The sequence below is a fragment of the Ostrinia nubilalis genome, chromosome 26, assembly GCF_963855985.1.
Source record: "Ostrinia nubilalis chromosome 26, ilOstNubi1.1, whole genome shotgun sequence".
Lineage (NCBI taxonomy): Eukaryota > Metazoa > Arthropoda > Insecta > Lepidoptera > Crambidae > Ostrinia > Ostrinia nubilalis.
This window is the reverse complement of record NC_087113.1, coordinates 6,742,807-6,767,446: the sequence shown is the minus strand read 5'-3', so window position 1 is coordinate 6,767,446 and position 24,640 is coordinate 6,742,807. Positions and strand designations below refer to the sequence as shown.

Sequence of the window (24,640 nt, the reverse complement as noted above, 5' to 3'; positions counted from 1 at the left end):
TTAGACTGCTAACAATTAATTTTATCTATGGACTAACATACAAAAGCGATGTTGAAAAAGTTACACTAACACTGACGTTACGTACCACATACGTCGGGTGGTCTAGCTCTCCTACTTAGGGACGTGGTACCCATCTATTTTCTCCCGTCTTACACGCATCTCTGGCCACTAGGAAACTACCAAAAAGGACACGCAAAAATTCCCGCACAAAATGAAGTTTTGAACGAAAAACCGTTTGACCGACGTACCACGTACGTACGTCAGTGGTTAAGGGTTAAACATCAGAGCTTTGTCGAGAAATCAGCATACGAAGTCAGTCCCATCCACTAAAATCCTTTCAACTCAAATAAAACCGCCATACCTCAGCAGTTGCTTCATAAAATATGCCTCAAAATCCTGAAAGAGGATGTAGTCCATTTAATATTAAGACAGCAATCACACCGGAGCCCGTAAATAGCTCGCCTGCATAATGTAGCCCACACATCACTGCCGGGACAACAGGTGGTATATGAGTATGTATGTAATAATACCACAGATTCGGGCTATTTATTTAGAAAGAAAAAAACAAGTGAATTTAGTTTGTTCTATATTTTTTATTACGTTCGGGCTATTTCATTTCATAGTTGAAAAATGGAATCGCCTAAAGTGGGAATCGAACCTACGACATTAATTTGTTGTATGGGCAAAAGAGTTTATGCTGATTATTAAAATGGAACGATCTTACTGGACACAACGGTCTTATACTGGATCAATTTTGTCCCAAGCATCTTAATTAGATTTATCCACTCCTACTCTGCTTGTAGTAGAGCTGTAGCGATATTTGGCGATATCTTCTAATCTACTATATTAACAATTTCCATCTCTAGTTAGGTAAAAAATCCATGTAGAATATAAAATTCATCATCATTTCAATCATAGGACGACCACTTTGGGTAAAGAAAATTCATCGCGCCTGAGTGTACCTACGACGCCGCGTCTTTCCGTTCTATACATAGCCAGAACGCAAGGGTGTGAAACTAATCGAGTATAGTTTGGAGATGACTTTTTTTACTAAGCTCCTCCAAACTATACACGACCAGTACGCATATGCTGCGTACTGCTCGCGTATACTTTGTAGTGACTTAGGTCAATTATCTTACTCCAAAATATACATCGCCAGTACGCATACGGACTAATCATGTATGTATTGTAATAAGTGCGTGATTACAATTTATACGCGAGTAGTTGCATGCTAGTCATTTTGACTTATTGACCTCTCTTTCTATTACATATTAATTCATATCTGCGTGTCTACTTTAAACATTGAATCATCTTTCGACACGTATTCTGCCATAGAAAAGATATTTGTTTTGGGGCTGATATTTAATTTTCACCAATTCTCGAATAACTCTTAAATTAAGAATTATGTAGGTATGGAAATATTATTATGTCAAAATGATTTTGTTCTTGAGATAAAAGTTAATAAATAAAATAAATAATAAATAAATATCCTTAGATATTTTACACTGCGCTTCTAGTCCCAAACTAAGCAAAGCTTGTACATAATACTAAGTATTAAACATACATACTTAAATACTTTTTTTTTGTAAATGCATAGTTACTATACATAGAAAACACCCAGTCCAATACAAACAAATATGTTCATGCACACAAATGTTTGTACTGTGCGGGAATCGAACCCGCTCCCTCCGGAATAGTAGTCCGTTTCGAAGCACTACACCAAACGGCCGATAATACAAACCTAGCATTTAAAGTCTCGCATAATGTATTAATAATGCACGTTTAATCGAATAAATGTAATTTTAATCAATATCAACTAAACACACTCTAGTCAAGTGTAAGTGGTGTAGTAGAAACTAATCGAGTATAGTTTGGATATGACTTTTTTTACTAAGCTCTTCCAAACTATACACGATCAGTACGCAAAATTCGTGTATAGTTTGGAGTCACAGATTTACAAACGGGCACTACAAAATATACACGAGCAGTTTCCTATGGGTGCGTTCTGGCCATGTATAGAACGGAAAGACGCTACGACGCCGCATCTCTTCAGTCTGCCCGCGACCACCCGCGACCATGACTCGTGCAACCGAGTTGAAACGTCCGGAGGGTAAATATCTTATTTACCGTTTTAAAAAGATTTTGTTGCAAAAATCTCCTCAGTCTCCCCTACATCTAAATAAATAAATAAACGTAGCACTTACCGTGCGCAAGAATGAAACATCATCTTGCTCGCTCGCTCCGCCCTCCGCTTCCGCCATGGTTTAGCTCGTCAGCTAACGTTCAGTCAGACTCGCTGCACCATTCCTCTTCAAATGCATAACTGGAACAAACAACATTATTATTAGTTCATGTTTAATTGTTGGTCTTATTTGTTAGTAGATTGAAAATATTTGCAAAAATGTGTATTAATCATTGAGTCATTTTCAGTTAGTGGTAATGTCTACATTAGGTTTTCCTGTGTCGTAGGTAGAATACAGGCTTTTTTTCATCATCATCATCTCAGCCATAGGACGTCCACTGCTGAACATAGGCCTCCCCCAATGCTTTCCATGTTGCCCGGTTGGTAGCGGCCTGCGTCCAGCGCCTTCTTGCTACCTTTATAATGTCGTCGGTCCACCTTGTAGGCTGATCATTTCAGCCTCGTCACTCGATTCAATCTTACTGTCAATCTCAATAGATCTTTAGTATTTACTGTGATTGTTCTGAATATCGAAATTCAACCACTCGCTTTTGACTGCTTGAATTTAGATATTCTTCAAACTTAACTGAATTTCAAAGATTGATTTTAGAGTTAAAATCAACGTTTGAAATTCAGTCAGGTTTTGAAGATACAACCAGTCTATGATTAAACTTTTTCTATACAAATTCAATCAATCACAAAATAATGCTCGAGTTTGAACAAGTTTTGTGTGCCACTTTCTGGCCACCAATTAGACAATTATCAACAAAAATACTAAAAAAATAAGGAACATTTTCGCATGTCACGTCAGATGCTCGTTTGTGCAACTGCTAACAACGTTACTGTCGCAGCGTATGGAGAATTGCACTGCATTGCAGTTTGCCTTTTCAATTTACGTCTGTTGCTAATTGTAATTCGATAAACAACGTTATTTGGTACATAATCCTATTCTACGATAGCAGGACAATAAAATAAGTAAGAAAGAAATACACTAACGCCCGTATTCACAAACATTACCATGAGGTCTCACAGTGCGCGTGGACGCACAGGGTGACACACAAACCAACCACAGAGTTCTATTCAACGCTGTGCGTTCAATTTGTTGCTTCACTTAAGCAAGCATCGTTTGTGAATACGGACGTAATGATCTTTTCCAGACCACTTCAGGTGGTCAGTTGTTTAAAATAAGTAAAAGGTAAAATAAGTGGTTTAAAATAATGTAGGATATAAATCCCACTAATAATAAATGTAAAAGTTTGTGAAAGAATGGATGTTGAGACCAACTGAATTTCACACAAGCAAAGCTGCGAGTAAAGCTTAGTATCCCATATTTCTCGCTAATGCTGTTTCTAATTAAGCCAACTGAACTACAGTGACATCTATTCGGGACATCTTAACTACTAGCACCGGATCAATTAAGATCCGGATCTGGAGCTAACATACTGCACTAAGTCGCTACATGTCCCCAGAGTTACGACATCACACAGCTGTCTTAAGATGTACTATTACTACAAGTAGATAAAGCTTCAAGTCTTTGGATACTGCACTGTAGTTTTAGCTAAGGTGTGTATTACAGAACTCTGAGCACGAATAACTTTCGTAATCCTTAGTAATCGTGGTAGCGCTGTTTTATTTTTCGTTTGGTTGAAACTCAGGAAATACTGGTCCAAATTGAAATTATTTTTGTGTTGGGTAGTCCATTAATCAAGGAATATATCACGCTACGACCAATAAGAACAGCATCAAACATTGCAAAAACGGCAAGAAATATTCAAAAGATTTTAACGCATTTGAAGTGGTGGACTCAGCTAGTCTCGAATAGAATTCGAACCATAGATTTATCTGGCGCCCGTACAAGACCTGACCGGTGACAACTTACTGAGTAATGTCCTCTGAATCTATGCTTCCCACAAATCTAAATTTCATCCATTGGCTTCCATCCAAATGACGTGCATCCCAAATCTCTGGGAATATCTTCGCTGTAGTAGGAGGATGCTTTGGACCAGCAGTGGACGTCATTTGGTAGAAATGAATGAACGAAGGAAGTAAGTAGGATGGAGAGGATAGGAACCAAAAGATAGAGTTTCCTTTATAGTATGGACGGTTAAGTCTCATGATCATCAGTTCATTTAGTCTCCATTGCAGGAGGAATATCCTCTTCAATTTACCAGAGAGGAAAGGTTCAAATGAGTTTTAGAGCATTTTTTTATAGACTAGTTTTACTTGCCTGCAGATTCTTCTGCGCGAATTATGGACTGTCAAAAAGAAACAATATTTAAGCCTTTCAGGGCTAACCCAATTACTTTTCAGAATATTGGTAATTTTTAATATTTTTGTAACACCTAAATACTAACTCAACTGTGTTGGTTCAAAATTAACGTGATATTAGCTTATCTTTACCATAAAAAATCCATGGCAGTGCTGCGTTTTGACAGGTCATGAAAATGATGATCAAATGACTAGAACTTTTTAAATACCCTACTGCCTCATTGATTGAATTCATACTTGCACCCTATAAAACTTTGTGCAGTGTTGAAAAACAGTATTATTTTGATTGATTCCCGCCTTTTCATGGAAAACGCTTACGTCATGTTTCATAGAGAATGACTAATGGTAGCGAGCTGAAAATAAATTACTGTAATGCTGAAACAATGCTTTCATTAGCTTTCATGAACTTGTGTTAGGTTTAATCGAAATCTTTTAATTAAAAAAATGGGAATTTTGAAGTGAAAAGGGATGTGGACTGTGGTTACCGTTAAAATAAAACCACGTTTGTGAAGATACATGGATGTTTTTTTTAAATGTATGTTACTTATTGACGCCAAAACGGCTGGACCAATTTTGATGGAACTTTTACTTCTGTATATTTATTCGTATTACGACAAAAATCAAAAGTTAGTTACCTAATTAAGGAACTGTAAAAATATCTTAAATATTTCTGGAACAAAGTTTTGTGGTTATTAATTTCCTTACACATAAAATGCAATAAAAAAATTTAATTTGTTTTTTTTTTAAAAGTAGTCTGTAAATCCACCAATATGTCATTAAACACCCTGTATTATGTTAACGAAGCTATAAAGAGTAAACAGTATAGTCTATCCAGGAACCTAAAGCAATACTGCGTATTTACCCACCCCTTTCATTAAACGGAATAGAAAGGTCGTGGAATTTTCGAGAAGGGTGGGAAATTCCCGCACAGGTAGGCATGACATATTACCTGACCCATGTGTCATTTGTGAGCCGGTATAATTTGAATGAAGACGATTTGCGATTGATAATATGGACCTGTGGTGCGATTGTCTAAGGCAATCGTATTCATTTGACAGTTCATAACGTACGTTATGATGTGTCAAACGGCTAATTCTAATTGTGTAAGGAGTTCATAAAACGATAACGATATGATAACGATTTGATCGTAATTTTATACGATGAGTGAATGATGAATATGATTTTGACAGAAAATTCGAATTGTCTAAGTTTCATGAGCCCATTGCTAATGTCAAATGATTGCGGTGACTCGTAACTCATGATATAGATGACCCACGCTGAACTGTCCCACCAAACTCAATGACAGGGGGGCGCTACCATCGTTCAACTATATGGTTTCCAACATGGCAAAAATCTGAACCAGCGATCCGGTGTTGACGGTGGCGCCCCACTGTCAATGTCATCGACAGGACAGTCCAGTATTTTGGAACTATAATCGTATAAATTCTCATAGAGGTGTAATTCTATCCTCGTCCTCGTATGCAAATTGTTAATTTATTTCTTTGAAAGATAAAGTGTGGTAAGCGGTGAGTGCTTGGTGTTAATGGAAATAAGTTTTAGTGAGACACAAGAGTTCTTTTTCATCAACAACTATAGCACTAAAAGCTGAGTTACACGTGTTATGTAGATAAGTGTTTTTCACTTAATTTTACATGATTAAATTGCACGTACTTAAAACACAAGCACAATCTAAATTTTGACTTGAAACGTATACCTACTAAGTTTTGTACTATACTACTACGCAATTAATTACTTAAAATTAAGTCAATAAAGTAGTTAGGTAGGTACCTACTTATCTACTTAACACGTTTTAATCAGCCTTAACCCACAATACTGCCAAAGGGTAAAGTTATGTTGGGACATGTAAAAGTGCCCTGTGTGGGCTTATTTACAGGAATAAATGACTAATAAAATAAAGAAAACTGTTTAAATATACACATCTTTTTATTTAAATTCTTTACACAGACACAGACAGCTATAAGTACTTCTTTTGTGGTAAGCCTTCGTCTCTTTACAAACTAAGTTTTCATTTTAAATATAATACTATAGGTACTTTAATCACAGCATTCTTGAAAACTTAGTTTTTTTTTGGAACAATCAACAAGATATAAAATAACCATGAAAAATCAACAGCCTCCCTACTCATTTTACATCATTTTTTTCTAACAAATAATTATGCAATAAAATGTATTGTTTTAAACTTTTATGGTTACTAAAATAATAATCATTAATACACTTCAAAGAGTTCCAACACTAGTAGATGGTAGGACAGGTGCAGGCGCTGTAGAACAAGATGAGAGCTGCAATGACAAACAAAATAACATGTTACCTGCTAGCTAGGATATAGCAACAACACATATCTATTAGGTATCCTACTAATATTATAAATGCGAAAGTTTGGATGTCATAATGTCTGCATGTTTGTTACTCTTTCACGTCAAAACTACTGAACGGATTTTGTGTAAACTTAACAGTATTATTGTTTGTAACCTAGATTAACATACAGTCTATAATTTATGACAATCTGTGACAAACTAAATTTTAAGCGGGTGAAGCCGCTGGCAAAAGCTACTAAAAATACCTTCATTATTTGTGCAACATAAATCATACTGTTCATACATAATAATAATATAAACATACATTATCATATTTCATTATTTAACTTACATATTTTAGAGTAGCAGTAACTGGAGTATTCTCCACCTGGGTGTGGGAAATTATTGGAAGAGTTCCAACACTGGTAGATGGTGGGACAAGTGCAAGTGCTGTAGAGCAAGACGAGAGCTGCAATGAGAAACAAAAAAAAAGATGTTAGCTGCTAGCTAGAATGTGGCTGAAAAATTGTGATAAATCTTAGTCACTGTTTTTTTATGCATAACGAGGCAGGTATTTGACCACAATCGCACCAAGTGTTAAGTGGGATGCAGTCTAGGATGGTACATATCTGCGCTGTAAGTGCCTATTCACTCTCACCTTGTAAACACCCGGATTATAGTCTTCAGGAAAGACAGCAGCAGGCAACAAATTCCAGTCCCTAGTTGTTCGCATTATAAGAGTCATAATAATGTTATGTTGTGTAAGTATGTTGAACAGTTTATTGGTTAATGTCAATAAAAATAGGCCTTACCGTTTTCCAGGCTTGCACCTCTTTAGACGTCCCATCCCCAATCTTGTTTAGTGCCCAGGACGTGTTGCGCCAGAACTCAAGTCAAGGAACCCTCATCACACGACCACGCGCTGTTACTACATTATTTAGCTGGGTCTCCATCTGGCGTGGGCAATTATTCTTGCCTTTGGCACTGAAAATGAAATTGATTATTTGATATGAAGAAAGCAAAGTTACAGGAGTAGTTATTGAAACTTGGGTTGTTTTAATTTTTGATAGAATGCCTTAATTTAGTGTAATAATCTATACTTACTTGTGTTTATAAACAAATTTAACAAAAATCAAACTTCGTAAAAGTTTTTCAAGTTTTTTGACACTTGACAGATAACACTTGTCATTCACAGAACATAGATTAAAATACTACTTCTCAAAACACTTATTTCATGTATAATTTATTAAATGTGAGATTAAGTTCGCCTTAGGTTAAAATTTTGGCATTAAAGTATAAATAAATAAAAAGAAGTAAACATTTCACGTCGTTTTTCGTAGTCCATTAACGCCACCTATTGTAGAGTAGTAGTCAACTTAGCCTGCCTAGCCTTAAAGTATGTATGCCACCTGGGGGCGGGTCTCTAATCCATATCTGTGGGGCGGGTAGTGAAACTCGTATTTCATTCGTTCTATGCGTTTGGTTATATGATTTGCAGAGGTAAATTTTTAGTTCGAATTCAATGTTTTTATGAATAAAAGTATGTTATTAAGGTGCAATCATAAAATTTTATTAAAAAAAACTGCATTTGAACATGGATTTGATTTGTTATTTGTTAAAAAATAATGAGTTTTAGGATTATATACGACCGGTCACTTTTCGGTCTTCATGGAATGGACAAAATTACACAATTCGAATTTAGATATACGATCGATGATCAATTGTATTCATTGTCCATCCATTAACAACTTTACACAATCGCACTTCTGAATAGAATTTCTATGTAAACTATTCCCCTTACTAATAAAAAGTTACACAGTTGTTGAACACTGTTTTAAAATGACATTTCCATACTGAACGTCACTTTCAAACACTGTTCAACGAGCATGTAAGTTTTATTAGTAAGGGCACGGTAATACTATCTATACAGTATTCCAACTCGGCCATATTTTTGAAATAAATGTCAACAGCCGCGCGGTACGTCACCGTATGACATCATGCGATAGGGCTGCCCACCTGCAGACCCTATTTTCATTACATCTGCCTACTTAGAATTTCTATCTAGTTTTGTGTATGTATTTTGTGATTGTAATTTTTTATTTTATTTTGACAAACAAAATACTATGTGAATGAAATAGGATAATGCCTTATGCTATGGGGCAATAGCACAGACAAAAATAGAGCCTTTAAAGCCCAAAAGAGATGCATCAGAGCAATCTGTGGAATTCCGCCTGGAGAATCATGTAGACCATTGTTTAAAGATCTTGGTTTATTACCATTACCTTCACTATACATTTTGGAAATCTGTAACTTTGTACAAAAAAACAAAGGATTGTTCAAAAAAGCGAATGACATACAAAACTCTAGACAGCGCAGAAACCCGCATAAATTGGTGTTAAAAGTTATTCCAAAATCTGACAAATACGGTAAAAGTTGCCTAGCTATGTGTGTAAGAGTGTTCAACAAGTTACCGAATGAATTTAAAGATTTGAAGTCTAGACCGTTTAAACAGAAATTGTATGATTGGCTCCATAGCAAAATTTTTTACAGTATTAAGGAATATTTTAATCATAATTTGACATAGATAGAATTTGACATAAATACTTAATTGTTTGACAATGAATGTAATAGAATAATCTCTCTTTAATGTAATTTGATATAAATATTTTATTGAAATGACATTTTATAAAAAAGATTTGCATGCTATTTTTAAAAGGCTAAACATGAGCACATTGTAAAAACCAACATCCTTATACCATGTTTGAAGCAAATAAAGACATTCTTTCTTTCTTTCTTTCTAAAAATGCATGTTGTCTTGTCATTAGTAGGTACATTTAATTAAAAAAAAATTGTGTTAAGATTTAGTAAAAAATCTTATAAATTTGCGACCGTAAAATGTATGCACCTCGACTGAGGCGTAGGTACAATATGCTTGATTATTATACCATTTATATGCACATGTTAATATGGTCTAGTGTTGGCTTATAAACCCATTTACCTAACACCCTGTATAAATAGGTACTTGTAATTATTTATATTAAAAAAACACTTACTGTTTAAAAAAAACAACACATCGTCCGTTTATTACTGTGGCACAATCGCGACACCCCCGACTTTTGCATGTCGAGCGCATACCGAGATTTGAATTTCGAAGGAAAGCTCGCGTTTCGTCCGTTTATATGAAGTTACAATACTGTATGATATTATTACCGTGGTAAGGGGGTAGGTATATTGTTAGCTACACAATACTTATTATGGCTACCCCTAAGTACAATACTGGTATTGACACGTACATAACAAATCATCATCATCATCATTTTAGTCATTCACTGTTGAACATCTAGGTCTCCCCAGTGATTTCTCGATTGGCCGGTTAGAAGTTTTTACACCTGTGATTCGGCAAAAAACCCTTTAAACGAAATTAGTTGCTATCTATTTAATACATTCCAGAATAATCTGATATTCACTACGCCTGAAACCCTACTATACAAGCCACTTGATATACGGCACGACCCTTAAACTCGACGTGTTGGTTTCCAGACGTATTGCCCTGTGGTACGATTGAGGTGATTCTGTAGCCATTTTGTGAGATTCAGATATTTTTCTTCATGCGAGTGGGTTAACGGGACTATTCCCGCCTCTCGTTCCCACCACTGCAACTCCCGTGTAGCCAGGATCTACAGCTTGACCGCCAAAAACCAACCAGTGAAGGCCAAGTTTGGGTTTACCGAGTGGTAACAAATGAAGCGTTAATAACCAAGCCTCTGTGGTCTAGTGGTAAGACCACCTGCTCCAGACCCAGACGTCTCGGGTGCGATTCCCGTGGGGGCAGGTTTTTCTGTTCGGTTTGGTTGGTGCTAGCGCTTGTTTTAAGTCCGCTTGGCTAACTACCACCATCTTACTTTAAGTCTGTCGCCTTAACAATGTTAATAGCATTGCTGTGTTCCGGCAGTTAGAGGTAAGATAGCCAGTACCTCTGTGGTTGAGGATTCCGGGTGAAGCTCTCTTCCACTTTCGGCCTGATCATCATTTTCAAGCGAGATGCAGGCCAAAAGCTTCCTCTTTGTGGATAAAAACCTTTCAAAAATATTTCATTTTAGTCCTGAAATCGAGGCAATTTTCAATTGGCTGTTAATTCGATTTTAGAAGCTTCAAAATTAATAAGTTGTCAGTCAGACAAGTCTGATGGCCTCATAGTTATTTTTCCAACCAAAATATGGGAGAGTCTCGATTAGGTTACAAAAGTATGTCAATTGATAAGGGTAGCGGTGACCCGATTGAATTGGCCTATTAACCTTCTCAAAGCAATTTAAACAAATAGATGTAAATATTTTTTCCTTGTTCATAGTGGTAATGAATGAGTTGACAATACTGACTATAGCCCAACAAAGTCGACATCGGACTGTAGATTCCTGTAGTTCGATCCCTGTTTTCACCACTGGACTTTGGGACGCTTTCCTAACAAAACCACAGAATAAGTAATAGTACCAACAAAACTATAAAAGAACCTGAAGAAAAAGCAATTTTTCACGCAAAAACAAAACGTAGGACATGGAACTTTTTAGGAAAATTCCATATACTTGAGAATAGAGAGTTCTTGATCTCGGTGCATTTGAAAAAACCTTCGCTAGTATATTCAGATTCCATTTTATTTTTGAACAAGGAAATAAGATTATTCCTAGACCAAAAGTTAGAGTCTAGCTCTAGAACTAGGTCAAGGCTTTGCATAAAGCCGTAAACTTGAGCACCTGAGCCAAATCCAGAGGTTTGAGCCAAACTTTGCCATAAGCGGCAGTTTGCGAGAGAAATAATAAATAAGCCACGGAAATTCAGTAAGCAGCTCAAGTTTTAGACGAATAATAAACAAGAATTAAGATAAGGAAAGAAATAAGGATATTATCATCATTATTTCATCATCATGAGGTCATTTTAGTTTACACTGCAGGAGAGCGATCTTTTTTGATTTACCGGAGGCAAAATATAGGATTTGGCCACACAGTTTGCGGAGGCCTGATGTTCACGTCATATTTCTCTCTTAGCCTGTCATTAAATAAAGTATAAGTATTGTATTTATTTTTTGGAACTATAGATATTATTGCAAGTCCCTTTTATTAGTAAATAAACTTGAAATATTTATCATTCTAACCTGCTCTTCTAAATATGTGCAGTGACTCAATGTACCGAAATGTACCTTGCACAAGCCAAAAGCGAACGTACCTAATGCCTTTTTCACTGGTATTTTAAAAACGTGGAATTTTTATAAGAATTCTTGTAAAATGCAAATCAGACTTTGATACTCACAAAATAGAGACGGTTTTACTTATAAAAGCTAAACTTATGTGTCCAAGGAATATGCAGTTTTCATGGCAAGAAAAATTTCGTGAAAACTTATGTTCTTGACGCTGAATATTCATAGAGGTAGCTCAACTGCAGTTTGGTCGTCTACAAAAATATTAAATACTGTAGTTCTTAAAACTCACGCATTAAGGTTTAAAATCGTGCATCAGAAAAATTTAAAAGAAAATTAGGTATTTCATGAATGAAATACGTAAGTTCGTGACTTGCTTCTTATATCGTCTCAAATATGAAATTGAAATCCATTTAGAGCAAAAATATTAAATAAAGTATTGTTTCATGCAGCTGTTTTTATCCAAAAGAAAGGCCAAAGGTGAAAACGAGATTCACCCAGAATCTCAATCAATCTCAACCACAGAGGAACTGGCTATCTTACTACAAACTGCCGAAACAGAAAAATGCTGTTATTGTTTTTATGGGCACAGATTAAGGTAAGATGCTGGTAGCTATCCAAGCGTATTTAGAGCAAGCTCTAACACTAAACAAGTCGAGCAGAAAATATTTCCCCCATTGGGAATCGAACACCAGACCTCAGTCAAGTCGTCTTACCACTAGACCAGAGATCTATTCCCACCTCTCGTTCCCACCGCTGCAACTCCTGTGTAGCCAGGATCTACAGCTTGGCCGCCAATAAAAACCCAACCAATGAAGGTCAAGTTTGTCTCGGGGAAAAGTTAAACTGTCATTGTAGCCGCAACGAAATTAATCAGAAGAACATAGGAGTAGTTTGAAGTTAGACCAAAGAGGCGGTTAAAGTGTACTCCATCTCTTTTCTCTATGAAAAGGTATTCAAGCCCCATCCAACAATGGGACACGTCGTAACAGGAAACATATTGGCCCATTCGGCCAAGACGGTGTAATATTGTCTGCCCCATACAACACGCAGACCCCGTAAAGGTGAGACGCCATTCCTTTCTAAATCCCATAAGTAGTGATGTGACACTGATATAGTTTGTCACACAATATTGCGCAATATTGGGAAAATGTTTATACTTTAACACCATGGATCAGATTTTATCAATAAGCGATATTTATAAATAAAAACTTTTTGGTATGATTATGTTCTTTCGATGTGTATTAGATTCAATTTATCTCATCAATATTTATTACAGTATACATCAAGTAATATCTTCGATAAAGTGATCAAAATATCTTTACAGTAATTATTGTGCTTTGTGGGACCTGTAAGATGCATTTAATGTTACCTAAACATATTATTAAAAATGTATATATTTTGTATATGTATCACATACTTTCTCTGGATAGTTTACAAAAAAACCTCATTTAAAAGCGATATCTTGGATAAAAAATCGGAAAATATCGATATCGATAAGAATTTCGCCCCTTCCTTATTCTACTTCATGGCACATTCCCTCAGGCGCGAATGTTGGCCAATAAAACTGGGATGCACAAGCGTGTTCCCGCGGGTAGAGTCAGGTCATTTCCCTATTTAATACAGAATACAAATAGAGTGACAATATTGGTATTTGGAATAGGGAATTTTGGAACGATGAACTCTGTGAGATGTTTTAGTTATCAGACGAACTAAAAAGTTCACTCACATAAAGTAAAGTTTAAAATGCTAAATTATATTTACATTTTAATACTCTTTGTAAATCGATGTAAAAAACGTTCAACAGTTCGGCATGCAGTTAGGTATGTTGTAGTGGTAGTTAATAGTCACATGACATGGAAATGTGTACTTGAAGCTAAAAATAAAAATATTGATTTAAATCTTTTTTAATTGCTTAGCGCAACAGGTTTCAATTTTAATAATATTTTGAAATAATGTACTTAACATATTATTATTATAACACCCACGTCACATTTATGGAGCGAATATTGTGTCGTGAGCAAGTGGGGCATTTTGTAAAATTTTCCATGTTTGAAAAATCTGATTACAACACTAGTAATAGAAGTCATGTCAGGGATGATAAGCCTTCAAGGATAATTACGATCAAACAGCTAGCGTGTTCAACGACACTGAGGAGGGCAGTCCTTGATAGTATTAATTATTATGTAAGGACATGGGCCTAACAATCACAATTCTCAAAGGAACACACCATGAAAATGTCATGGACATCGTAGAAATTTTAAGTATTTTTAATAGGATTTTTTAACACTTTAATAAACAAAAGTTTATTGTGTTTAATGTAGTATACTCAAGTTTTACGGTAAGTATAGTTTTCTGATATCAATATTGTCATTCAAAAATAATATTTAAAAAAATACCAAATATAAATAGTTACATCACTGTTTACTTATTATTCTTTTTTGTCATGACTATTGTCTTTCAAAAAATATTTATTTAAAAATTTTGCCAACTTTAAAAAAATATTCGCATTGGCAATCAAAACTATATTGCATTGTCTTTAAAAAAATATTTATTTTAACATTTTACCAAAATTCCTTTTAAAAAAATTCACAATAGCAATGAAACTATATTGTTCGCTAGTTTCGATTCCCCACAAATGGGTGATAATCAGAATTCCCGCGGGAATGGGAACTCAGCCAGGACTTGCATAATGGCTTTGCATGTTTTACAATGTGCATAAAGTGTGAAACGAATGGAGATGAAAAGTGTTGGTGCAGTGAGAATCAAATGCAATTGGGCCAACACTTTTCCCTTCCCAAAGGAAAATATGGCGCAGAAAAATTATGCAGTAAACAAATAATATCAATAAGATACGCTAAGTAAAATTTATCCTAATGTTATAAATGCGAAAGTTATTTTGTCTGTCTGTTATGCTTCTTAACCACTGAACCAATTGTAATGAAATTTGGTATAGAGATAGTTTGATTCCCGGGAAAGCACACAGGGTAGTTTTTATCCCGGTTTCAAAAATAGGGTCAATTTCAGAAGCCGCTTAAGAAAGTGCTAGTTATACAGTTAAATAACGGCTTATAGGAATAAAAAGGAAAGTTAATAATAACGTACATTGACAATCCTATCAACCAGATTGGCCTATTAAACCCCAAAGATAAGAAAAATACATGCAAAGCAATATGCAATCTGTATCAGCCACAAAAGAACCGTTTCAGAAAAATGATAAAAGATCAAAGGTTATTGTCCACATTTTGATAAGTATATGCTTGATTGAGTGTACCAGTCATATAGGGAAAGGAGGGAAGGGGGAAAGTTATGGATTCTCCTTTGCAGATAGCGACTGATCGGTCTAGTGATGTGACGTAGCGGATAATGATTCGATTTTATGTTTACTTCAAGCGTAGGACGTCCACCCACAAAGTGCACAAATGGCCTCATAAAGGTAGCAAGAAGACACCAGATGCAGGCCGCTGGTAACCGGCCAATTTGGCTGCAATGATAATGATGAAGGGCAAGAAACTACAAATTACTTAGGTACTGATAGAAGCGTTCGAGGAGGTATTTTGTATACCTACTCAATTAAAAAAATAGGTGTTAAAAAATAATACCATTGTCATTGTTGGGCACGTAAACTAGGGGCTAGAAGAGGGGGCGTAATTCAGCCAAGATATTTAGGGCCAGTCAAAAATATTATAGTTTTTCTTTATTATCCTACCTTTTCCTGCTGTTGTGTATTCTTATTATGGCTGGCTTTGTATGACACTTATAGACTCCGAAAAATGCACATACAAATGAGCAATATAAACCCCGTATAAACAACGAATCATCAATGATAAAAATATAAAAACGGACCCAAAATACTTCCTCTTTAATTGTCATATTTTTATTTACGCTTTTTTTGGGGTTATCACATAATTTATTAAGCCATTCGCCCTTGACCAAACAAAGCGGCCTACTTAGTAATTTAGTCGGTGGGCAATGACACCGTCGACAATGACAAGCCTTAACGAAAAATCCGGCAAATGCGTTAAAACACGCAACAAATTATACAGGGTGAGTTTTGGAAACAGGCAGAATACATTTTAGAATTTAAACTTATTCAGTAATTAGAAACCGACTCTATGGAGCTCTCTAATTAAGGAACTCAGATTTACATAATATTATAGCCTTCGAGTTTAATGTGCAAAGTTATAACTCTGTATATGTAACCACCAAATTCTGACATATACCCATGACCATGAGAGCCTATGGAGACATATACCCAATGTCTTATTAATTGTGTTATTTATAGGCAGACAAGATAATAATATGGTTAATAAAAGTACGCCAACAGCGGAAAGAATCTGAAGAAATTAAAATAGACATTTAAATTAGCACAAGAAGGGTTTAATAAAGGCGTTTTAAAATTTTACTTTAGCTCTCATTCTCATAAAATATTTTCTAGATATTATCACAAAGTTTCCATTTCACCATTGCTCACGTGTAGCAATTTAGCGATTACAACCTGAACAAAATGAAGATCTTCAATAGATTATATCGCGTAATTGTAAACTATATTGAAGTATTAGTTCAATTTAAAAGTGCCCCAACTCTATTTTTCCGAGTTTTTTGTGAAGAAAAAAATATATTTTATCAATACCCATTGAGTTATGCATTAATTTTGAATTTTATATCTCAACCTGTACATTGTAATGTCCACGATTAAAGTAGAGCAAATGAATAATTTTTAAATTAGCACAACCTTTAGAAAATAATTAAGTATGGTAAAAAACCACAAACTGTTTTGGCGCTGCTGTAATACAAGTATGTAGCATGTTTGATATTTACGAAGACAAAATTAAATAGCAGTCTCACTACAGAATACAGATACATATCATAAAGTATTGTATACTATACTATAATAGCTTTTATTTTATTTACCATACAAAAACCTTATATTAGTTTATTTAGAATACCTAAAAATGTAATATTGCATTCACAACAACAGGAATTGAGTCACAGAGCTACAAATCAAATACCTGCACCAATTTATATAATTTAGTCTTATTTTTAGATAAAAGATGTTGTTTTCAATATATCTTCAACGTTGCCAAATATCTTAGAGGGCACTTTTTTCCTCAACAACACATTTATACTGAAAGCTGATGTCAGTATGGAAATGTCCTTTAACTCTTTAATCATTATTAGTTTCTTGTATTAGCAAATAGCCTGTAATAGGTTACTTTAATCAAGTGAATTAACCAGGTGTTCATCAATAACAATCAGTTGCGTGACGTACGGACAATCGAATGGCACTAATATTATGTTACGAGCTAGTATTTGAATAGGGAAAGGTAATATGACAGCGTTTATTTACTATTCGTAATAAGTATTTAATTTGATTTGAATAAATTCTTCATAAAAAAAAACATAAGTAACAGGAGACCAAGCAATACAAAAAAGAACAGCAACTGCTAGGCATTAAATCGCAAACGAAAACAAAACAATTTTCGTGCATTACGAAGGTATGTATATCTAGCAAAATTACTGAAATGTAATAGTGCTATTTAGGGGGGCCAAAATATTTAAATATCGATATCGACATTGTCCCACGCACATCACTAGATCCCGATAAAAATGGACGCCTCGCAAAATATCGTAATCTTTGTATTTTATACGAGATCTCATCTTGTGAGTAGAATACTCGATTGTGTTAGCAATCAGTAGGTATACTGTATCACATAGTATTACCGTGACTGTATTCTGTATGCTTTTCACGAGTCTTCCAGTGACTGACTTGGCCCACTTTAAGCTTGTTCCACGGGCCAAGTCACTGGTTTGAATTTTAAATAGTTTTTCTTCCAGTGACTGGGCCTTCAATGTTTTATTAATAAATTAAACACCAAAATCAATAAAAATCTACTCTAGAATCTTAGAGATAGGCCCAGTGACTACTGGGAAAAAAATATTTAAAAATTCAAACCAGCAACTTGGCCTATGGAATAAGCTAAAAGTGGGCCAAGTCACTGGAAGACTCCTTTTCACGTCTACTTGGATTTTAGAGACACGCGACACGCAGTTTATAAAATTAGTTTGTTCTTTTTCTTGTATGGGAAGAGTGTAGCAACTTTTTTGTGCCTAAGATGATATGTAAAAATGAATTTGTCTGTCTGCTTGAGATTTGATGGGCCGTATCGGATCCATCTTCTAAATCAGATTCATTTTCAGCCTTGTGATCAGCCTAAATATTGAAATTCAACTAATTTATTCTGCCTCAAACCTATGCTTGTTATTGAATCGAGTTTTGGGCTTCGTTCAGGTATCATTATGTACCAAATCTATTAAAAAATTACCAACTCCTTTTGGCACGGACAAACGTATAATTTATATTATAAAATATGCTTTGTCATCGCCAGCAACCAAACCTCTGCATAAACAATCTAGCAACCTAATTACCATTCAATCTAATTCGTACCCAAGACGCAACATGAGCCCAACTTAAAATTTCACAAAAAGGGTTTTGCCGCATTTCATAAATGATGCCGCGCCCCGCATTACGACAAACGCACCGGTACAGAGTAAAGGCCGTGTTGGGAATTGTTGCAAGAGTTTTAACCGCAGGACTTAACGAGCATCGCTCTGGAATGTGCCACAGTAAAATGACTAACATTCAGTAGGTACGTCAATTTTACCTTAAAAAAGGCTAAAGGACACTGTTTTTGACCATTTACGACAAAGAAACGTTTTATCACTTCGCTGTTGTATGGAAAAGACAAGCGTAATGACATTTTTTAATCTCTCCACATACTCCAATGCCTTGTATAAAAATTGCATAAATAAAAAAAATATAAAAAAAGAGAAACTTTTTCGGATTTTCTCCAATATTAAAATTTCTATTTGGTTCTCTATTTTTCGCAAATTTTATTATATCGACACATTTTATAACATTACATGAGCAACGCATTAGATTTACTGATTTACTGCTTCTCCTAATGACATCAAGTACTTTATTCCCACAACAAGTATGACCTTAATGGTTCTTCCAACAATTTACAAGATTACAGTATTATTATATCAAATCTCCAAGTTATTAAAAGCTCGACGAGTATTAATGGTTTCAATTTGCTCTGAAAATGATAATCTTAATGGATTAGGACATTTCGTTTGGAAACGATTAGAGAAATGGCATTTTTGCCGTTCCAAACTTCAGGGCACGCAAAGTATGTAGATCATTGGTTCCCAAACTTATTTGAGACACGCCCCCTTTCGACCATACCAGAAATTCCGCGCCCCCCCCCCCCTCCTCCAGTCAAGATTATTTATTGGTCGTATCGAGCAGTCTGAAATGCATTCTCTCAGCGGTCGCAGATTTTTTATACTTAAGGCTTGGTTTTTCTTCTAAAGTAGGTATTTCGCGCTGTCAAAATCTGCGCGCGCAATTCTTCGCCGAAAACAGCGCGTCAAAGAGCTCCCGCCACAATTTCCAGCTACACAGTATAGAAATACGCAGTTGGTTAGGTTAGGTTGACTTCCTTCCCTTCAAGCGTCACACTCACAACACTTTCTAATAGAAATCATATCCAAGTGATACAAATTAAAACACCTTTCAGACTTTTTGGGAATATATTCTAGAATCGAATAAATATAAAATATAACTGCAGAAGTAAACACTGTTCAAAGTGGCCGTGGCGTCGCCCGACCTTCTGGAAGTTCTGCGCCGGCTTAAAGAATTTCAAGATTACGTCACCCGACCTATCAGTAGGCCCTTGGGAGCTTGAGCGATTGGAATTTTTTTTTATGATAAGTTACTCTTAGTAGCGATTATTTAGAGCTTGGATAATTGTTGCAATTCACGAAGCTTTGCATGTGGTTAATAACATTAATCAGTATAGGTACGCATCAATTTTGTTCAGTCTCTTTGTTTATTAATAAATAAAAATATCATACTAAAATTGCAGAAACATATTTGTTTGTATTGGTCTGGGTGTTTTCTTTCTATAATATGTATGACGTATGTACGGGGTTCTGTACCTATCGAAAATTGCTATAAGCATCACACGCGGTTACCTGCGTACCTCTGTGCACTCATGGGAGTTTAAGCAGAGGTCCCTAGAGTTTGACTTTGAGCTTTGTTTATAGTCATTACGAAGCAGACTGATGGGAAACTGCACTGTCTTGAATTCGAAAGGGTAATTTGACGGTGTTTGGGGAATTCTAGGAATAAATACAGAGTCTCCTCATTGAGATTGAGACATTTCAATTTGAGATTTCACTTGACATTGAACACAATCTGAAATGGAGTTTTCAAACACTTGTAAAAATAAAAAGTTATTAAATCAAAGGCACTAAGTAGTATTGATATCAACTTCGAAGAAAATGACTGCCAAAATTACTTTCTACCCGTTCCACACGTCTTTCATGAATTATATTAAGGTATTGTAAAACTAAATTTCAAGTAGATTGAACCAAGGAATCACTTTGTCTCATACAAACTTTGCCCCCTTTTTTCACCCCCTTCATTTCATGACCCCATTTCGGAAAATCTTTTCTTATGAGATGCCTACGTCATAAAAAGAACACACCTTCCAACTTTCAGGTCTCTACGATATCCGTCAGTCATTTAGGACAAAGCATTTTTATTAGTTGTTCAAAACTCTATTGTTCCAGGTATGTCATTGACAGGAGGGCGCTACTATCTTAATGGGTTATTCATTAGTCCACTTGACATTTCAGAATCGTTTGACTTTGATACCTAAGCGATTTGATATTCGGAGTCTTATAATGAAATCAAGTTCTGAAATAACTTGAGGTGTTGTACCCGATCAAGCTTTTCATTGCAGGACAGTTAAATAGTTTTATTATTAGTTTCTTCTCTAAGTCTTAATTTGTCAGAGTAGGTAAAGGCTCCATGAGAGCAAAATTTAGCTTTATAATAGTTTTTAATTTTTTTCTTGAAATATTTGACGCCTTGTAATCTCTTGTAATCTCTCGTTAATATAGGTCCACACAAATAAAGAATGTTTGACTTCGACTTTAATAATTATGCTCTTACATAATTATAAATATACTAGCTTTCCGCCCGCCGCTTCGCCCGCGTGGAATTTTTTGGTTTTTATATAACTTATTACACTCAGATATAATGTGGCTTTCTATTGGTGAAAGATTTTTTAAAATCAGTTCAGTAGATCCCGAGATTACCCCTTACAATTTAACAAATATACAAACACACAAACTTTACCTCTTTATAATTAGATTATAGATAGGTAATTTGAAACCCTATTTTGTTTTATTCTTTTTTTTATTTTAAATATTTCACGATCCAAACTAATATTTACTGTAAGTAAATGCTAAATAGTAAATATTAGTTTGGATTGTGAAATATCCTACTAATATTATAAAGGCGAAAGTTTGGATGTCTGGATGTCATGATGTCTGGATGTTTGTTACTCTTTCACGCAAAAACTACTGAACGGATTTTGTTGAAACTTTACAGTATTATTGTTTATAACCCAGATTAACATTATGACGATATGTGGCAAATAAATTTCAATAAATAAATAAGACGTGTCTAAAAGCGCCATCTATCGTCATTGGTTAAAATCTACAGCACTGGACAAACTACGGTATGACGTTCGTAAATATTCATTCGGGGGAAACCGTGAAACGCCATCTATCAACATGGGTAAAATGAGGTAAAACATCATATCTAACGGGGGTAAAACGAGGTCCACGCGAACGAAGTCGCGGGCGGCCGCTACTTTATAATAGGTAGCTTTCCCTCCGCAACCTTATTGGTATTCCATGTATGTGTCTTTTAACTGAGTCCTGTTAAACATTTCATGTAAAATTTGTCCAATTATAACTCTATTTACATCTTCATCTGTAAGCAAGGATTCATGTTCTCCAGCCCAGATGCCGAGTAAACAGAATCGTCTTTCAGTGACGTGCAGCTGCCCCTATATTTGACCCACTGACCTAATTTTTTATTATTTATTTGTGTCAGTGTGCTCTTCTAAAGAGTGAAGACGATTGTATGTAGGTACTATTAAAATGTAATTTTAACTCATTGGTTTTGTCTCATATTTGAGGAATGTATCATGAGTAGAGTCTTAGTTTAAAAGGATGCCAACGATTTAAATTTCAATAGGTAGACAAAATTCAGAATTCTTAATTATCAAAAATTTTAGCTTTCTCCAGTAACACTGGTATTATTATACTGTGACTCATCAAAGTCATCATTGTCAAAAATATTGACATATCGAGAACTGTCACGGCCAAAAAACTGGCACGCGTCCGTCCTCCGTAAGCGCCACCGCGCGACTGATTGAGATTGTCCAAGCCGTCATGGGCGATTTTTTCCACATTTTTTAACATAGTAACTAAATAAGACGCAATATAAAAATTTCATCCGTTAAAAGCCCTCAAGTTATTTCTGAACTTTAGTTTAGTAAAAGATTCAGAATCTCAAATCGCTTATTTTAAAAATAAAACCATTATTAGAAAACGAATAGAGGTAACTTTGGGAATTTATTCTATCGAGTCAACTTCATCAAATCGTGTTTCCATCCGTTAATAGCCCTAGAAAATATCCTCAACTATGCCCAAAAAAAATCTTAGCCTTTTATTTTATTGTTTAGTACCTCAAAAATGAAAAATGAAAACCTCATTTTCGCCATTTTCTCTGTTACCCGGCCTTAAGTACACAGATGGCCAGCGTCCCCCTTTAAAGGTCTTTGCGCGCCCCCCTACTTTGGGAACCAATGATGTAGATGGAAATTTTTAAAGAAATTAATAGAAATGTTCAACGAAGTACCATGATTTTTTACAGAACTACAGTTTGAGAAGATCTTTATTAAAGTAGGCAGGATAAAGTGGATGAGTAGTTAAATGACAAAATTGCTTGCGCATTGACTTGGCATAGAAAATCAAGAAAACCTGAAATGAAAAGACAAAGGATAAGAGAACAGGAAGATTAATAGTCATTTGTAAATTACATCCAATTTCTCACCCGTTTTGAGCTTGAATAGTCATAGCTTTGCATTAAAATATCTGATTGAGTGAGGTCTTTGTTCAGAAATAAAAATGTTTGAACTGAGAAGAAATATGATCTTATTAAGAAGAAATTCACGTACAACTACCGCTAACAGTTCAAAATTTATGAACAAGCTATTTTTTTCACGCACGTAAAGATATTCAGGAGAAAGTAAAAAGTTAAAATTACGAAACTGCGCCACACGTGTAGGTATAGGTATATAGGTCGCCCAACGAAAGTTGAGGCGAACACGTACTCACACTAATGTAATACTTAAATACAGAACACAAAGTAAACATTACACATTTATTTAAATTCACTATAGTCCCACTATTCTAAAACGGGTGTCTAAAAAGTGGCAAAAAATAAAAATTAACAACCCAGTATTGATGCAGCGCTTTCTTCTAAATGTCATAAGTATATGTTTGTCCAACGTAGCAAAATTGGAATTGATAATTCAGTACAGATAGTAGCGCCCTCCTGACAATGTCATAGCTGGGACGGTTCACTGTTGGACATCTTAGCTACCTCTTTCATGTTGATATCTGCAAACGAGACAGAAAGCACTAGTCAGAATGACTTCGCAAGACGTCAGCACAAACAGCGTATACAGATACAAATCTTTGCTTGTGTTGATGGCTTCAACTCTCGTTGAGCGACCTATAAAAAACGTAAACTCCAGGGCAATGTTTTTATATTGGGGGCACAAACTTTAGATGGGCTTACACCTCATCTGGCAGGCTGTCAGGCCCAGTCATGGAGGGATCAGAAAAGTAACTGCCAATTTTGGAAATGGATTATAAATAATGACAAAATATGAGCCGGATTTATAGCTCGAGCGTCGATCCGTGAAAAGATATTGGCCCGTATTCTGACACGGTCAAAATATGATTTAAACTCAAGTAAGGTCACTTGATTGCTTTTTTATGCTTCAACAGATGACACTTTGTTCAAAGTCCATCAGATTAAAAATAAAACCAATTAGGTAGTCACTTTAGCCTCATACTTAGTTGCTTTCGTCCCGGGTGACCTTAAGTATAGTAAATAATTTTGTTGTGGAAATCCTTAAAGACACCTTTTTGGTTGAAATTATGATGATAAGTGAAATCTACAACCAATAATTTAAAAATTCTTTCACGAGTAGAAAGTTCTACAGAGGAAATATTTTTTTTAATTTGTTTGTATGCAATAGGCTCCGAAACTACTCGAACACTTTGAAGAATTAGTTTCACTATTATTGATGAACATAGGAGGTACAAAGTTCGCCGGGTCCGCTAGTGGGTTATAAAATCAAAGCCACGGGCAAGTCATAATAAAAGTCCTCCTAAGAGCACATTTTACGTCACCTACTACACGTATAAGTCGGGATCAAGTCAGCCAACATTATCCATAAGATAATCCCGAGCTGTTTTACTATCCAGCAGATAGAACGGTTTGCCCATTCTAGAAAATATATGCTGTGAAATTTTACATTGTTTGGGTTAAAACACAGCATAGAAAGAACAGCCAGCTCAGAGTTATTAATTGTAGGTAGCATGAAAACATTGAAAAAACTATGAAAACTGACTTCTTGGCTAGGGAGTAAATAAAACTTTTGGGGGGTGCTATGTTCACAGCAGTGGACGTCCTGTGGCTGAAATGATGATGATGATGAAGTAACAACTCGTATTCACTTCATTAAG

At 35.3% G+C, this 24,640-nt stretch overlaps 1 protein-coding gene and 1 long non-coding RNA gene across 2 annotated transcripts in view; both read right to left on the bottom strand.

Moving 5' to 3' along the window:
• Positions 1–24,640, bottom strand: part of LOC135084616 (ryanodine receptor) — a 205,479-nt gene that overhangs the window by 166,509 nt on the left and 14,330 nt on the right. The window contains exon 2 of the mRNA XM_063979388.1: positions 2,205–2,323. Coding sequence (XP_063835458.1) covers positions 2,205–2,261 — 57 coding nt within the window. The 5' untranslated portion in view covers positions 2,262–2,323. The remainder of the gene's footprint in view (positions 1–2,204; positions 2,324–24,640) is intronic.
• LOC135084693 (uncharacterized) lies at positions 6,299–7,976 on the bottom strand. The gene is made up of 4 exons (XR_010259930.1): positions 7,870–7,976; positions 7,578–7,749; positions 7,118–7,234; positions 6,299–6,750 (listed from the first exon to the last, which is right to left on the bottom strand). It is a non-coding gene; the product is annotated as an uncharacterized LOC135084693 (long non-coding RNA).